The 16,773-nt window shown below is 57.7% G+C and overlaps 1 protein-coding gene across 1 annotated transcript; it reads left to right on the top strand.

Annotated features, from left to right (window-relative positions):
* Positions 1–4,753: 4,753 nt before the first annotated feature.
* Positions 4,754–16,536, top strand: Calml6 (calmodulin like 6). Its single transcript, XM_058572645.1, has 5 exons — positions 4,754–4,945; positions 15,704–15,878; positions 16,028–16,172; positions 16,258–16,358; positions 16,429–16,536. The coding sequence occupies exons 1-5, from the start codon at positions 4,754–4,756 to the stop codon at positions 16,473–16,475; spliced, it is 660 nt and encodes a 219-aa protein (XP_058428628.1). The 3' UTR covers positions 16,476–16,536.
* Positions 16,537–16,773: the final 237 nt, after the last annotated feature.

Raw genomic sequence — 16,773 nt, 5'->3', positions numbered from 1 at the left:
CCCGTGCTGTCCTTTCCAGACAAAGCCCAGGGCCCTTTTTCCTCTAGGCCCCATCCACTGGCCTTCCAGAATCCAGCGCCATAGCCCCCAGGTGGCCCATCACCCACCGTCCTCTCTGCACCCTTAGGCTCCCTTCTTTGCCTCCCCGCAGGTGGGCTGCCCTTCTTGTTCTGTGTAACTGGAAGAAGTAAATGCAGCTTCCAGAGCGTCCACAACCTTCTCTCCATCCTACTCCCTGCTCCTCCTACAGAGGAGGCCTTCTCTTCCCCTCTCCCCTGGGTGCTTCGTGTCAATACACAGACACCCAGGAGTCGCTCCTTGCTTTTGACACAAGACACTCCAGGTTCCTTTTGTACTTTCCCTGCCCCAACCCTGAACTAGGTCAGTTCCCCAGCAGCCCTGGTTGAGCTAGTGGCAGGAGTCGGGAGAGGCCAGGATCCAGGTGCTGCCTGAGTGCTCACTGCCACTGGGGTATCCCTGATTCTAGTGCCCACCAGGAGTCAGCTGGTGGGAGCAGACATGTCCACGTGCACACACCTATATGTGCACACAGCCACATGGATATCCTCAGGTGTCTTCCTAAGAGTGATGGAGCATGGAGCACATTCAGTGCCAGGGGACAATGGAAAGGCAGAGGGGCAGGGGTTTGGGGCATTGGCAGGTGGGTCCCAGACTCTGAGGGTCAGAGGCTGTCTTCAGATCCAACAGGGCTGGTGCCACCCATTAATTCCCGCCTCAGTCAAGGATTTAAAGTAGAAATGAGAAGAGCGGGTGAGTTAGAGGGGACACAGAGGCAGCAGCAAGGCTTCCCCAGGTGAGTGAGGGGACAGTCATTTCTACAGAGACCTCTGCTGCTGTGGGACCTTCAGGCCCAGACCCTGCCCTCCTGGTCTCTGCATGCCTGGCCCAGGGCCTTGGTCGGGGAGGTCAGACTGGGCATCACAGGCACTGTCAAGGCTGGGCCTTGAGGCCATCCATGCAGTTGGGCCCAGAACCATGGGGAAAAGCCACACGTGAAGTCACCAGCCCAGTGCTTGCCCCAGCCTTCCACCTTGGAGGTGCAGCCCCAGGGATTGCATGTCATCTGAAGGCATTTGGGGTGATGTGGGACCTTCTCTGAGACTTACCCTACAACCCTGACAGAAATCCTCATTTATGTGTTTATGGATGGGGTGTGAGGGGCAAAGTTGAGCCAGGGAGGAGGCTGCCACCTGACTCTGTTGCCTTCGGATATGCACAGTCAGGCCTCTGGCCCTGGGGACAGGTGCCTTAGACCTTGGCCAAACCCACTGGGAACCCTCAGGAGCTTCCAGACTCCAGCCAGGGCCCCTCCCTGCAGATGATAAGGAGCCAGCCTTCCCCTTTGTACCTTAGAAGGTCCAAAGGGCCCAGCCTCTGTCCTCCCTGACCCACCCTCCACCTCTTTCATCCCAGGCCTTTGTAATTTTTGGTTCACATCTGCCACCCAGCCCCCTCCACAGTGGGGCAAAAATCCTTCAACCAGGAGCCCAAGGCTTCTCCTGATCCCTTCCCGCGACACCACCTTCTCCACAAGGATCATAGACATCTCCTGCCAAGGGCCAGGCCAGCGGTCAGCTGCAGAGCTGAGCAGGGCCCCAGGGTGGAGGCACTGCCCAGGATCTGGCTTGGTGCCCAGCCTTCTCTCAAAACCCAGGGAGCTTGGATGTATAACTCGGATGCCCCTCCCCGGTCTGCTCTTCAGCAGGAAATGGTCTAACGGGAAAGTAGGTCTTTTTAAATCTGAATTATTCAAACAATCTGTGCACGTGACTGGGACCCAAAGCAAGGCCTGGACGCACCCAGGTGCCTCTCTCCAGCCAGGCTTTGAAGGCTCTTTCTCACAGCTGCAGAGTGACTCTCCATATCTGGATACAGTAAGAGGGCAGGAGTGGAGAGGCCACTGCCCCTTTGTCCTGCTGGGTATCTGTCCCTGTCTTGCTCAACACTCTGGTCCACCATGCGGACCTCCACATTGCCTCCAGGAGGTGAGATGGAGCCTGGCCCTGCCTCCACACTGCAAAGGACAGGGAGGAACATGTGATACCCAGGGGATGCCCAGGGGATGCAGAATGTAGGTGACCAAGAGGAAAGCTTTAATTAGTTCCTGCAGTCGACCTAAGGCAGGGTCTGGTGAAGGAACAGGGCCACACTCCGGGAGAGACCACACTCCTCCCTAACCCTTGGCACTCTGCCCAAGTGCACTAGGAATGGGCAGGCCCAAGGCCCTTACCTCAAGAGTCCTGTCCAGCCACACAGCTGTCAGCTTGCTGGAAGGGATGAGGAGGAACATGGGGAGAGCTGGGTGGGCAGCTCTATGTGGACTGGTTAGTGAGACAGTAAGGGTGTAGACTGGAGAGACCTGGTGGTGAGTGGCCTGCAGACCAGGGGAGGATGGTGACCAGATGGGAGTGCCTGGCGAGGTCACAGGTGTGCCTTCAGGAGGATGCTATGCCGCAGAGCTAGGGCGGGGCCTCATTGCCTCCTGAGCCTCAGGGAGGAGGCCAGTGCTGCCTGTGGCCCCCAGCAGACCTTGAAGGACCCCTGAAGTCCTCCCCACAAGTACAGGGAGCCAGCGTCTGTCCCAGCCTCCCATCCCACTGGCTCTGACCCTCCTGGTCTCCCACGTCAGTCATAGGCCAGACATCCCTGTGCAAGGGCACCAAAACATGGAAGACAGCAGGAAACCGTGCAGTGCCAGGTGGGGCAGAGGGCATGTTTCTCCCTCCCCCAGAGTTGGACCAGAAGCCTAGGGAAAGTCCAGGCAGCTCCTTGGGGCTGACGGTGTTGCCCAGCCGATCCGAGACTAGGACTCAGGTGTGCAGCTCGGACCTGGCCAGAGGGGGCTGCCTCTAGGAGCCAGGCGAGAGGATCTGCTCTCCTCTCTGGGCTTCCTGTAGTGGGCATGCCCCCTGGAACCGCATGTGGGGAGATACCCGAGTCCTGACTCCACCCAGTGTCACCCTCATTCCTGGTGTAAAACACGAAACTCTCTAATGGAGAAAGAGGTATCCATGAGCAGGCAAAGCAGAATCCCTGCATGAAACACAGGAGTCAGGTAGCAAGTGGTAGAAGCTTAAACCAGCTTGTGTGGAAGTGGGAAATTGAGTGGCAGATATCTGGGCGTCCGGTACAGCTGGATCCAGGCCCTTAGTGAGGAGTCAGGGTTCTGTGGCCCACCCTGTTTCTGCTTTCCTGGGTGGTAGCGCCTTCTCTCTGCTTGGCAAGGAAATGGCTGCCAGCCTCAGGTACCCTCACCCCTGGAAGAGCACCACAGAAGACTCTCAGATGTCTGTATGTTAACCCCATAAGGACTCCAGACAGCTCCCTCAGGTTCCTGTGGCCCTGGTGGCAGGGAAGGGAGGGGCCGTAACTAAGGGCTCTGTCGGGTCAATGTGGAACACCCAGCACAAAGGCAGGAGGTGGGAGGTTGCTGGATGGCGGAAGAAGCAGCCCAGGTGGTCCCCGCCTGCTTGGTGGCTAAAACCTGGGTTTGGCTCCAGCTGAAATGCTTCGCTGGTTGTTGGGTTTATAGCTGAGGTTAGTTTGACTGACTAACACCTGCGGCTCTGACTGCCCTCTCTCGGAGCCCTGGGCCTGACTGCAGGGGTGAGGCATGACCTTGACAAGGTCAGCCAAGGCATCTCTGAGACACTGGCTTCTCAAAGTGTCCACCTAGCTGCAGAGACAAGGGACAGCTGGGAGAACACAGCCCAGGGCCTCTCCTCCTCACTGAGGCCAGGAACCCCCTGGCCTGAGGGGTTACTGGGGTGAAGCCCTGGGGTGCAGCAGGCCCAAGTCTTCCCTCCCCAGACATCCTCGGGAGCATCTTCTGGGGTAGGGGTACTATGGACCCAAACACAGATAAAAGGGCAGGGTGGCCACAGCAGGCATCAGGGACACAAGTGGACAGGGATGCAGGGACATACACCTCTGCCCACAGGAGGAAGCCAGGTGGGTGGGCATCGGGGTGTGTAAAAGGGACGGCCCAGAGGTAGCCACCTAGCTAGGCCTTGGGGCTCTGAGCCTTGGGACAATTTCTGGGCCCCCAACCTCCTCCTCCCCTACCTCCTGTCACCCGCAGACTCTGGTGTGCTCAGAGAGGGGCCCCTGGGGCAGGTGAGCGGGGACATACACACCCTGGGTGGGCCAGTGCAGGGGACCCAGGCTTCCTACCCACACCCCAGAGCCCTAAGCCTGGAGCAGGTCACACAGTGACTCCAGGAGCCGGGACAAAGGCAGGCATGGTCTCGAGGGTCGGAACGGCGCCCAGGAGCTGGCGGGCCTGCTCTCAGGGCTGCTGGACCTGCTGTAGCCTCGGCTCCGTCGGCCTCCCCGCCAGCGCCTTCTTCAGGAAGGGAGCTCCAGCTGGTGTGGGGATTCGTCCCCCTGGGATGGTGCCCTGGGATTGGGCTCCTCCGACGCCTGCCAGGTAAACAGCTTGTACTTGGGGCGCTAGCTGGGGAGCAGACAGACTAGCCCCCAGGCTTCCATGGGGTCTAGTCTGCGAGGGGCCTGGCTAAGGGGCCACAGGTGCTTCTGACAGCAAAGCCTCCCCAAGCCCCTGCCCATGGCCCTGTTGGGCCCTGCCAGGTACCTGGGCCGCCCGGAGGGGTCCCAGTGCCTCAGAGTGCTCTGCAACTGCCCTTCACCCAAGAGGTCCGGCAGAACCACCTCCAGTGTTCATCTGGGGTCTGGCCCAGGCTCCACAGTCAGAGCACGCCTGCGGGTGTTGATGCCGCAGTGCACCCGGCCCCTGGACACCAAGCAGGCATGGCCTTTCCCCTGGGCCTCCATCCTGGCCACTGTCCTCAGCACTCTAGAGATTCCCGCTGGTCACTCGCAGGCCGCTCTGGCCGGCGCTGTACCCCTTTGGCCTGTGCGGACATCGCGGTACCCACCTTTCACTGTTGTGAATCGAGCCGCGGTAGGACACCTTGCCGAGTTCCTGTCTGAACATCTACTTACTATTCTTTGCCTCTTCATGAGGTGGCTCCACGTTGAACTTACTGGGGACTCCACGTCAGAGGGTCCCACAGCGGCTGCACCGCTTTCCTTCCCACCAGCAGTGCGAGGGGGCCCAATGTCTACACATATGACCAACTTGTTTCCTTTTTAAAAAGATAATAGCCATTCCTGGTGGGCTTGGAGTGGCATCTCTCCCCGACCAGTAGTGGCCTGCAGTATTTTCCCTGTGCTTATTGGCCATCCCTGGATCTTCTTTGGAGCAATGTCTATTCAAGTCCATGTTACTCATCTTTATGTCTCTGTGACAAAACACCTGGGAAAATAAACTTAGAGGAGTAAAGATTTATTTTGGCTTGCAATTTCAGAGGTTTCCGTCCATGGTCACTGGCCCCATCCCTGTGGGCCTGTGGTGAGGCAGAACACCATAGCAAGCAGGTGTTCACCTCAGGGCAGTCAGGAAGCAGAGAGAGGAGAGGGGAAGGGGCTGGGGACAAGCTGTGCCCCTCCAGGGCACACCCGCGGTGCCCTTCTTCCTCCGACTGGGCCCTACATCCTACGGTCCACCACCTCCCAAGGGTCCCTTCAGCTCTGAATCTACCAAGGGATTAACCCACTGATGAGGCCAGAGTCCTCATGATCTGATCACTTCCCAAAGTCTCACCTCTGGACACTGCTGCATTGGAACCAAGCCTTCCATACACAACCCTTTGGGAACATTCTAGAGTCACACTGTGACAAAGTTCTTTGCCCATTTTTGTTGTTGGGCTGTAAGAGTTCTTTGTATATTCTGGAAAACACACTCTTACTGGCCATATGATTGTAAGAATTTTCCCCCATTCTATGGGTATCTCTCCTCAGGTGTTTTTGATTTGCTCGTTTGTATGGTGCCAGGCTCACTTGCTCAATAGTGTCCTTTGATGCATGTAAGTTTATGATGTTTTATTTGTGGTCCTAGGGATCGAACCCAGGGCCTTGCACATGCTAGGGAGGGGCTCTGGCACTGAGCTACATCCCAGCCCTTTTTATTTTATTTTGAGACGGGGTCTGGCTGTTGCCCAGGCAACTGGTCCTTTATAGCCCAAGATGCTTGTTAGATATCTGGATAGAGAAGTAGGCACAGGTAGGGGTGTTGGGGCCTGGAGGGCCACGAGCCTGCAGGGGCATGTGGTGGGAGTACAGGTAGCCAAGTCCTATCCTGAGACTGTCAGTGTGCTCATAAGAGGACCTATAATCCCAGCAGCTAAGGAGGCTGAGGCAGGGGGATTGCACATTCAAAGTCAGCCTCTGCAACTTAGCAAGGACCTAAGAACCTTAGTGAGACCCTTTTTAGAAATAAAAAATAAAACAAAAAGGGCTGGATATGTAGTTCAGTGGTTAAGTGCCCCTGGGCTCAATCCCCGGTGCCAAAAAGAAAAAGACAGAAAAAAAGAGGGGCTGGGAAAGGGGCTCCAAAGGTGGGGTGGGCAAGAGGACCTGGATGGGTGGAGGGCTGCCCGGCCCAGGGAAGGTGTGTAGGCTACACCTGGGCCACCTCGACTGGCCATTGGGAGAGGGTGAGGCAAAGGGGAATGGGTAAGGGGGAGGCCTTCTTGGGGTCCTGGAGGTGACCTGCCTTGGTCTTGGGGAGTCCATGCTGTACAAGGTCAGGGCTTCCCAGGCTGAAGGTGTGGGCTGGGAGGCCGGACAGAGGGCTACCCTGGGCTTGGCACAGCCAGGATGATCCCTGGGAGAGGGGCAGGGACTTACCATCCTTGTGGGTCACTATGGCCAGGGTACCAAGGAACCCAACCTAGGACGGTTCTCAGGCAGCTCCCAGGGAGCTATGGAGTCCGGAGCTGGGCCGGGAAGTGCTGGAGTGCAACATGTGAACCCAGCCAGGAAGCAGGAAGGGCTGGGCGCCAGGGGGTGAGCTGGCTTCACGCAGGCCCCGAGAGTGCTAGGCAGAGGGCGCCGCAGGAGGAAGACCGTGGCCTCTGCCCGGGCCCGCCCTCTCCTGCTTCCTTCCTGGATTCCTGTTATATCTGTCCATGGAGCAGGGACGCCCTCCTCACCCACAAGCTGTTGGTGGGAAGAGGGGTGATGGGTGTGCTGCTGTCTGGAGGGCTGCACCCCAGTCCTGCTGGCCCTTGCTCCCATCCAGCACCCAGTGCCAGGTATCAGGCCAGTCTTCAGACATGGAGTAGGAAGGGCTCGTCATTCCCCTTGGCTCCCCTTCCCTGTCCCCTCCCTGCCTTGGGAATGGGGTGCTTCCTTGCCCCTGTGCCTGCTGTCCTGGCCCTGTGTGGGCTCGGCCCATCAGCCCTGTGGAGTTATCCCTGACTAGGCCCAAAGCTCAGCCCTGGCACCTCCTGCGGTGGAGCTGGGCACTCAGGGCGCTGAGGGCTGGACCTGTGGGGACAGGCGTTAGGGGCTACAGTCCCTGCCCTCCCCACCCTGTGGCTGTCCCAGCCACTGTGCTGTCACGTCCAGCAGGCACATCACACTCAGGCCAGGCCACAGCACAGGCCCTGGGCTGGGAGTGGGAGGGCCATCCAGGCCAACAGCCCTGTGCTCACGAGGACCACTCCAGGACCACAACCCTACATGACATGACTGTCCTTGGGGGAGCTCGGATCCTAAAGAGGCAGCTTCCTCCTGGGAGTGCCTCTGGGGCCTGAGGGCTGTTTGTCTAAGATCTTGTCCCTGAAGCTCAGGGCACCAGCCACCTGAGGGATGATGCAAGGTGTTTCCAAAAGGTGCAATGGGGGTGGGGGGGGGAACAGGGCCTACAGCAGGGCACAGACCCGAGTGGTGGTGGGCCGTGGGGCCTGAGATGGCAGAGGAATCAGAGGCACGTGACCCCAGCGAGCAGGGATGCACCGTGGAGCTCGCAGGCCTGGGGAGGCTGGGCAAGCGGGTGCTGGGCGTTTTGGAAACCAGCAGGTGTGACCAGGCACATGGGGAAGCTGCCTGGAGCCAGGGTCCCTGGAGACTCTCACTGTGACGTCCCTCTGAGACAGGCTGGGACTTGTTGCCTGGCCCCTGGGACCCCTCCTGCCCCGGCCTGCCCCTTGGGGTCCCCTGGGGGTGGGTCTAGCCTGCTGATCAGACTTCTACAATTCTTCTATCCTAACTCTTTGCCCTTCCATCAGCTTCTGGGGTCAGGAGGGTCATTGCTCCTGACCTCTGAGACACTATGGAGAGGAAGACACCCCACTGCAGAGGGTGGTTGGAGTGTATGGGGGGGGGTTCAAGTCAACCCTGACCAGGAGCTCCTGGGGCACTGCCAAGGCCAGTCATGTCTGCCAGTCCCTGCTGCACCCCCTGCCCACTACAGTTTGTGGGGGTTGCTTCAGGCCAGGGCTGGGCAGAGAAGCCAGGTATTACCAGTCCCCATTGGCCAGGGGCTTGCCTCCTCCAGTCTGTTTGTCCTGTGTGAAGGACAGATGAGGGCAGGACAGGACAGATGCCCTGGTAGGCACGGAGGTCCCTGCTCCCTCTGAGGGTGGGGGTTGAGGTCGAGCACACTGGACCCTGCTGCAGAGTAGTGTGTGGAAGCACTTGATGCATTTGCACAAAATGACCCAGCTGTTGTCACAGTCAAGGAAGACTGAAGGGAACAGGATGAGCCCCCAGCTCACAAATACCCTTGAGGGCGCCAAGGAGCAGGAGCACAGGTCTGCAGGCTGGCCTACTGCAGGCTCACAAGGGGCATTGGGACCCTCAAGTGGGTACCCCGCTGGGTGCAGGGCCTGGCTGGCTCCCCTGGCGGAAATGCGGGCCCACAGGGCAAGGAGGGCTGCTTGGGGATGGAGGCGCTTTGGGGACAGCCTGGCTCCTGCGAGGACCTCCGGGGCCTGGACGTTTAGAGTCAAGTGGCATCCGTGGACCGGGGTGTCTGCGCCTTGGAACTAGAGCTGTGGTCACCCTCCAGGAGGGTAAAAGGGACATTTATATCTAGCTTTGTTCCTGCAATTGTAGGAACCCGAAAGAGAGACTTTAAAAGGAGCGTTTTGAAACCGGGAACAGAATGCGGCCCACTGCCGCGGGCTCTGCGCCCCAACCCGGCCCGCGCTCCAACTCCAGGCCGGCGGCCTCAAAGGCCAGGTCGGTGCCGCCCGGCCCTCGGGCGCCTCCTGGTGGGTTCTCACGGAGCAAACGCCGGGCGGCCCTGCTTCCGGGCCGAGTGCCTCGGCGGGGCCAGCAAAGAGCAGGGGCGGGCCGCAGCCGAGTGCCGGGGCGGGGCCGGGGCGGGGCCGGCAGTGAGCGGGGGCGGGCCGCAGCCGAGTGCCGGGGCGGGGCCGGGGCGGGGCCGGCAGTGAGCGGGGGCGGGGCGCGATGTCCCGGACCGCCGCCCGCGCCCTGGAGGCTCTGGCTGGCAAGCTGCCTATGCTACCCAGCCCATGTAGATCTTGGAAATCGAGAAACCCCTAGAGCTGCTTTAGTTTTTATTTATTTATTTATTTATTTAATTTATTTTTTTTATAAGTTTTTGAAATGTTTTTTTTTTTTTTAAAGGGAGGGAGGGAGGGAGAGAGAGAGAGAGAATTTTAATATTTATTTTTTAGTTATCGGCGGACACAACATCTTCGTCTGTATGTGGTGCTGAGGATCGAACCCGGGCCGCACGCATGCCAGGCGAGCGCGCTACCGCTTGAGCCACATCCCCAGCCCTAGTTTTTATTTTAATTAATTAATTTTGTTGTGGGACATGGGGATTGAACCTAGGGGTTCTCTATCATCCCTTTTTATTTTATTTCGAGACAAGGTCTTGCTAGATTGCCCAAGCTGGCCTGGACCTTGCCATCTTTCTGCTTCAGCCTTCCTAATAGCTGGGATTACAGGCGTTCTCTCCTTGGCCAAGTCCTTTGCCTGTTTTAATAGTTGTTGTTAAGTTGTAGAAGCTCTTTATATATTCTGGATATTAGTATTTTATAGGATAAATGATTTGCCCATATATTCTCCCAGTTTTGTAGGTGGCCTTTTCAGCCTATTTATGGTGTCCTTTGATACAAAATGGATTTTATTTTGTACTTGGGTTATAATCCAAAGCTACTTGATTCATATTGTTGCCCAAATGGTACCAGCTTTGGACATTAGGAGCTCTTTCAGGCAGGTGGATTTACTTTTTTCTTTTTCTGGTTCTGGGGATTGAGCCCAGGGCCTTGTACAGGCTAGGCAGGTGGTCTACCACTGAGCTACACCCCCACCCCTTTTACAGTTTGTTTTGAAGCATTCGGGCTGTGTTGTTCAGGCTGGCCTTGAGCTAGAGTTCACTGGTGTGTGGCAGTAACCCTACTTACTCAGTAGAAGGTGAGCCTGGTCTGCATGCCCTTTTGTTGCATCACCTATGTTTTCGGTTTATGCTGTTTGTCTTTTAATCTTGTGGCACATGACAGTGGGCTTCTTGGTGGCACAGGTGTGCATGGAGAATGGACTTGGATCGTCTCCTTCCCAGTGCTCCCATGCTCTGTCCTCCCTCCGGCTGAGGCTGCTCTCCTTGCTTCTTTCTCCCTTCCTGGGCTCTAGTAGATTTTCTTTTTCCTGAATTGAGATCCGTGGCCCTCTCCCGAGCAGCACTGGGATCTGTGACTCACATCCTCTCGTATTTTAGGTTGGTTTAGGGGTTTGGATTTTAGGTTCCCCTTTGTTTGTACATTCCTTGTCCAGGCTGGGCTCCCCACAAGCAGATCCTGGGGTGAGGACTCAGTTTTTCCGGGAAATTCCAGGAAGTCTATGGGGAGCTGAAGGTGGAAGGGAAGGAGAGTCCGGGGCTGAGCCAGTGAGGTAAGAAGGTAGGCAGTGCCTGGCTTGTGGTTGCCAAGGAAGCCTCATTGTTGGTAACAGAAGCTGCTCCCTCAGCTCAATCCACAATAGCTAAAGTACGGAACCAACCTAGGTGCCCTTCAGTGGATGAATGGATAAAGAAAATGTAGTACATACAAACAATCGAATATTGCTCAGCCATGAAGGAGAATGAAATTATGACATTTGCTGGTAAATGGATGGAACTGGAGAATATCATGCTAAGTGAAATAAGCCAGTCCCCCAAAACCCAAAGGCTGAATGTTCTCTCTGGTATATGGATGCTAACTCACAAAGGGGTGGGGATAGGGAAGAATAGAAAATCTTTGGATTAGACAAAGGGGAACAAAGGGAAAGGAGGTGGAATGGGAGTAGGAAAGATAGTAGAACGAACCAACATTACTATCCCATGTTCACATATGATTACACGACCACTGTAATAATTATACATCACGTACAACCAGAAGAATGAGAAGTTATATGTTGTACATGTACAATGTGGCAAAATACGTTCTACTGTCATGTATAACTAATAAGAGCAAATAATTTTTAAAAAATCTGCTGGTGCCTGTTGGTATGCGGGTGTGCATGCAGAATCCCACTCCCATGTGCCATCCAGGTGCGTGGAATGCCGTCCAGGTGTGTCGGCAGCTCATTCCCCGCCGGGTGGTATAGCAGCTTAACCTTCTTTGACAGCCTACAGCTACCAGGGTGGGCTCGGGGGGAACTGATGTTGTTCCAGCCTTGGGAGGGCATCAGCTCTTCAGGGAGAGGCAAGCAATCAGAGGGGCCTGGGGATCAATCCGTGGGGGACAGCCACCTGGATGCCCCACCAAGACCTGACCTTGACCTTGGGTCCCACTCCAGCTGAAGCCACGGGTGGGGCTCTGCTGCTCTCCCCTCCTGCAGGAGGTGGAGGCAGAGAAACCATGACCAGGAGGCCCCTGACGCACTTGGCTTCCAGCGCTCAGGAATTTCCCTCCCCTTACCATTTGGAGCAGTGCTTGGCAGCAGCCTCCTGACCACTCCCCTATGTCCCAGCTCACCCCCAGTGACAAATGCAGTGTGCCCAGGGCCCCTGCCTCAGCTGGGCATCCAGAGTGGATTCCAGTGCCAGGTCTTGTCACCACTCTGGCTCCCCAAAGCCAATCCAAGATGGAGTTTGGGACAGAAACCGTGTGTCAGGGCTGGACACTGCAGCAGGAAAAGGAGGGGGACTGGGCAGAGGGAGCCTCTCGCCAGCCCTGAGGGGTGTCAGATTCCCCCTGGGACTTCAGTGTCCCCTCCTAGCGTGGACCGCAGGTGAGGTGGGTTTGCAGCAGTGGCTGCTCTGGAGGGCTGGGTGGTCCCTGTGTGTCTTATCACTGGAGACCCCAGAGATGAGATGATATCTGTGTCTCCCCTCTTCTCCAGGAAGGGGTCCCGGTCTCCTGCCCTGGGAAGCACCAGGGCAGGGAAGGCCGGGTTCTTGTTGCTGCACATTCAAACCACCTACTCTGGCCTGTCTGCAGGTTCAGGTACCCATGACTCTGTCCACACCTGTCCAGAGAATGCACTGAATGCCCTGTGCCTGGGGCACACTGTTCCTGAGATGTCATAGACTACTCTTGGGGAGCCGTTCCCACCCCATGGTGACCTCCCATGTGAAATTCTCCAGAGAGACAGGAGGATGTGTATGCATATGTACATACTCATGTCTCCCTTTCTTTCTGGTAGCGATGGGGATGTAACCCAGGTCTTCATGCATGCTTGGAAAGCACTCTGCCACTGAGCCACACTACCAGCCTTTTAATGTTATTTGGGGACAGGGCCTCACTAAGTTACTGAGGCTGGCCTTGAACTTGCAAGCCTCCTTCCTCAGACTCCTGAGTTACTGGGATTACAGCTGTGTGCTGTCTCGCCCCACTGGGATGAACCTCGAGGACATAACTAACTCTTAAGTGAAATACGCCAGAAACAAAATGAGAAATTGCAGTCTGATTCCACATACTCGAGCTATTTCAAATAGTCAGACTGTTAGAAACAGAATAGAAAGTTGGGTGCTGGGCTGGGGGAGCAACCTCAGAGAGGGAGGACAGGGGCGCTGTTCAAGGGGAACAGAGGTTCTGTTTTGCAAGATGAGAGTTCTAGAGACCTCTGGCACAACAGGGTGCACACGTTAATACTACTGTATTGTGCACCTCAAAATGGTTAAATGATGAAATCCCAGCTACTTGGGAGGCTGCGGTAGGAGGATGACAAGTTCAAGTCCAGCCTGGGCAACTTAACAAGATCTTATCTCAAAACCCAAAAGACCTGGGGATGTAGCTCTGTGGAAAGTGCCCCTGGGTTCAGTCCCCAGTACTGGGGGGAAAAAAGGTTAAATGGTGTTTTAGTTGTTCTAGGATTTTTCTGTTCTTTCTTCAGTGATCAGAAGAGACACAAGACAGAAAATATCTGATTACTCTCAGGGGCCACACGGCCTGCCTGGAGGCCACACAGAGGTGATGTGGGAGAGGCGAGAGGGCAAGTAGGTGAGGACCTGTGGCCTCTGCCCTGGGCCCTGTGTGCTGCCCCTGCTGGCTCTGAGGCAGCCAGGGGAAAGGTGGGGTACTGCCTCAGCTCTGACTTGGCTCCAGGGGTGCAGCTGAAGCATGGATTGTGAGGCCACCGGGATGTCTGGGACCTTCCGTGCTGCAGCCTAGAAGCGTCAGTTCAGGGACTAGGGGTCCATAAGGCTAAGCCTGTGGTCCATGGCTGTGAGCCACAGGCAGGAGGGAGTTGCTGGGTGTGGCTGTCCAGGGCCACAAGGACATGGTCTCTAACTTGCTGGCTTAGACCCGGACCTCAAACCCTGGGCTTGGATCTGGGTGCTGTGGCTCACCACATCCTGTGTTGTGGGGAAAGGTGTTCAATGCACACAGCACGCCGCCTCCAGGGGGAAACAGGGCCAGAATGCAGCCAAAGTGAAGGAACAGGATCCCACACCACCCCTCAGACCCAGAGCCAGGTTCTCTTCCAGTCCTGCCCTGAGCTCATCCAGGAGATGCCCCTGTGGTCAGCACAAATCTTTCAGCATCAACAGCTGGCCTGGACCCGAACAGGGAGCACCCTGCAGCCTTGGAGGTTCTGGCAGGCAGAGGAGGCAACTAGGTGGGGCCTGTCATGACTGTCCCTGAGGGCAAGCCCAAGAGGGACGGGAGGGGCACCGTAGCCCGCTAGGGCTCTGGTCTGCCCTTGAAAAACCTGAGGACTGTGGCCAGGACACTGGCTGGTTGGGGCAGAGAGGATCTAGGCTGGGCTTTGGGGCTAGCACTGCTGCGTGGTGGTTCAGTAGACCTGGGTGGGAGGAGCTGGCACACTTCTGGGGAGGGAGCAGGCGGGAGCAGAGGTCTGTGCGCCACTCTGGCGCCTGGGCACATGGATCCCAAGAGAGCCAGCTTTGCTGTTCTGAGTGGAAGGCAGGTCAGGTTTCCTCAAGAAACCTCAGAATAGCCCCTGGCTGCCGAGGAAGCCTGGCCCTGCCTCCCAGCAGCAGTCCGGTCCCAAGGCTGACTGCCGAGGCCACCTGGGCTCACGTTCAGCAGTCTCCTCCCTGAACTGCCACTCTCAGCCTGGCTTGTGCAGGTGGCTGGGGTCCTGATACCCTGACTCAACCAACCTGTCTTTGGGAAGTTTGGGCCTGTGGGGGTGGAAGGGCACCTAGGCGAGGCCCGTCAGGGGCCCTTTCACAACAAGTCTCACAAATAAGTGACACCAGCCTAGGAAGAGGGTCCCCAGAACACAGGAAAGCCGGCTCTGGGGGTGGCCAGCCTCTGGGGGGATATCCTAGGAGGCTGCACCATGAAGAGGAAACAGCATCAGGGCCCCGCAGCTGGCCAGTCCCTCTCTGTCCTGTGCTTGTCTCTGGCGTGCATCTTAGGGTAAGGGGATGCCCAGGCCAAGGAGACCAGGAAGGGGCCTGTGGGGAAGGGCTGAGCTGTCCCAAAATAGGGCCGGTAGGATTTCCACCCATAAAAGGCTTCTGGAGCCTGGACCCCAGGGACCCCAGGCAGCTAAAACACAGCTGCCACCACTGGCCGCGTGCTCTGCCCACAGGGTCCCTGTGCCAGTGTCGCGTTGCTCTCCTGACCAGCCACAGACATGGTAAGGCTGCTCCAGCACCAGAGAGCCACTGGGGGCCGACTGGGTGGCTGAGCCCGAGCTGGGCAGCTGGGCCGTGGGGAGGGGGCTGGGGTAGGCCTCTGGGCGAGGAGAATGGCTAGAGGGGGCCTGGAGGTATAAGGGCCCCTCCGGGAGCCTGAGCAGCAGCTTGGGGAAGGGGCTGAGGAGCCGGTGGAGGCTGAGACTCTGCCACCAACACTGCCCTCTGCGTCTTTGTGCCCCACCAAACCCTTGCTGAAGGTTCACCCAGGACCACTGCTGGAGGGGCCGGCGGAGGGGCCGGCGGAGGGGGCCGGATGCAGAGGACTCTTCCTCAAGCTACCTCTGGGGCCCTGGCTGCAGGCTGGCCTTCACCTGGTCTCACCTGGTGTCCCCTGCCTTGGCCCTAGGCCTGGCCCACGGCTTCTGCAGCCTTGCTGTTTCCCTCCTGGCTCACCTGTGCCCTGGCTCCTGTGTGCCCACCTGGTCCCCTTACCTGAACCCTCTGCCTCGCTTGTTCTTGTCCCTTTCAGAGCCCTGCTCACCCTGAAGCCCTTGCTCATCTAAGAGGCTTGCTCTGTGCTGGGGCGGGGCGGGGGGGGGCGGCTCCTTTTGTGTGTGTGTGTGTGTGTGTGTGTGTGGTGCTGGGGATTGAACCCAAGGGCCTGGTGCAAGCGAGGCAAGCCCTGTACCAGCCCTGGAAGACCTCCTCTTTAAGCACATGGGTGCCCTGAAGGGTGGCCAGGTGCACAGACCTGGACAGTGGGCCAAGAGAGCCCCTGGTGAGACTGGGTGCGGGTGTCCCCTGCAGACGGAGCGCCTGTCAGCTGAGCAGATCAAGGAATACAAGGGGGTCTTTGAGATGTTTGATGAGGAGGGCAACGGGGAGGTGAAGACCGGAGAGCTGGAGAGGCTCATGAGCCTGTTGGGCATCAACCCCACCAAGAGCGAACTGGCCTCCATGGCCAAGGACGTGGACAGAGACAGTGAGCTGGGGCCGGTGGCACAGGCGGGGTGCCGCCCTGGGTTGGTTCACGTATGTGAAGAGTGGGGAGGAGACAGAGCCACCGGAGGGGTGGAGTGGGGCCCAGCCCACCCCTTACTTGAGGGGGGACGGGGGACGGACTTCTTGCAGACAAAGGCTTCTTCAACTGTGATGGTTTCTTGGCGCTGATGGGGATTTACCATGAGAAGGCCCAGAACCAGGAGGGAGAGCTGAGGGCAGCGTTCCGGGTCTTCGATAAGGAGAGCAAGGGCTACATCGACTGGAACACGCTCAAGTAGGGTGGAGGGGTTGGAGGGTGGGGTGGGCACAGGAGGGCACGGGCAGGGCCCATGGAGTGGCTCAGTGTGAGGATCCGGCAGGTACGTGCTCATGAATGCAGGTGAGCCCCTCAATGAGGTGGAGGCCGAGCAGATGATGAAGGAGGCGGACAAGGACGGAGACGGAACCATCGACTATGAGGGTGAGTGGGGCAGGCCCTGGGGCTGAGCGGCCAGGCCATCCAGGCTGCTGACCCGTGCCTCTGCCCCCAGAGTTCGTGGCCATGATGACCGGAGAGTCCTTCAAGCTGGTTCAGTAAGAGCAGCTGCTGTGGCTATAGGAGGCCTGCCACTGCCTGCCCTGCCCCTAACTGTGTCAAATAAATGCTGCAGTCTGACTCCTGTGTGCTTCACTGTCCCCAACCTGGAGGGAGGGGTGGCCATGGGGTGGGTCTGGAGAAGCGTCTTCTAGGGCAGCCACAGGCACATGGCCCTGGTCACTTCTGCTGAGACACTTGACCTGGTCTCTGAACAGAAGCCTAAAGGTCAGATGGCTTCATGCTTGCCCTGCCTGCCACACTGGGGGTAACTGCCTTGGGGCCCTCCTGGAGCCTCGGG

This window comes from Marmota monax, unplaced genomic scaffold, assembly GCF_021218885.2.
Source record: "Marmota monax isolate L192 unplaced genomic scaffold, Marmota_monax_Labrador192_F-V1.1 WCK01_AAM20220418_F8-fsc00080, whole genome shotgun sequence".
NCBI classification, from domain to species: Eukaryota; Metazoa; Chordata; class Mammalia; order Rodentia; family Sciuridae; genus Marmota; species Marmota monax.
The sequence above is the reverse complement of the archived record's forward strand: the minus strand, read 5'-3'. Positions and strand labels throughout refer to the sequence as shown.

What these genes read in the sequence shown, in the direction of transcription:
- Calml6 (XM_058572645.1), top strand. Translation starts at nt 4,754, where the DNA reads ATGCCGCAGTGCACCCGGCCCCTGGACACCAAGCAGGCATGGCCTTTC. An exon ending in CTGTTGTGAATCGAGCCGCG is followed by an intron (nt 4,946 to 15,703) that starts GTAGGACACCTT and finishes TGTCCCCTGCAG; the next exon opens with ACGGAGCGCCTGTCAGCTGA. An exon ending in CGGAACCATCGACTATGAGG is followed by an intron (nt 16,359 to 16,428) that starts GTGAGTGGGGCA and finishes CTCTGCCCCCAG; the next exon opens with AGTTCGTGGCCATGATGACC.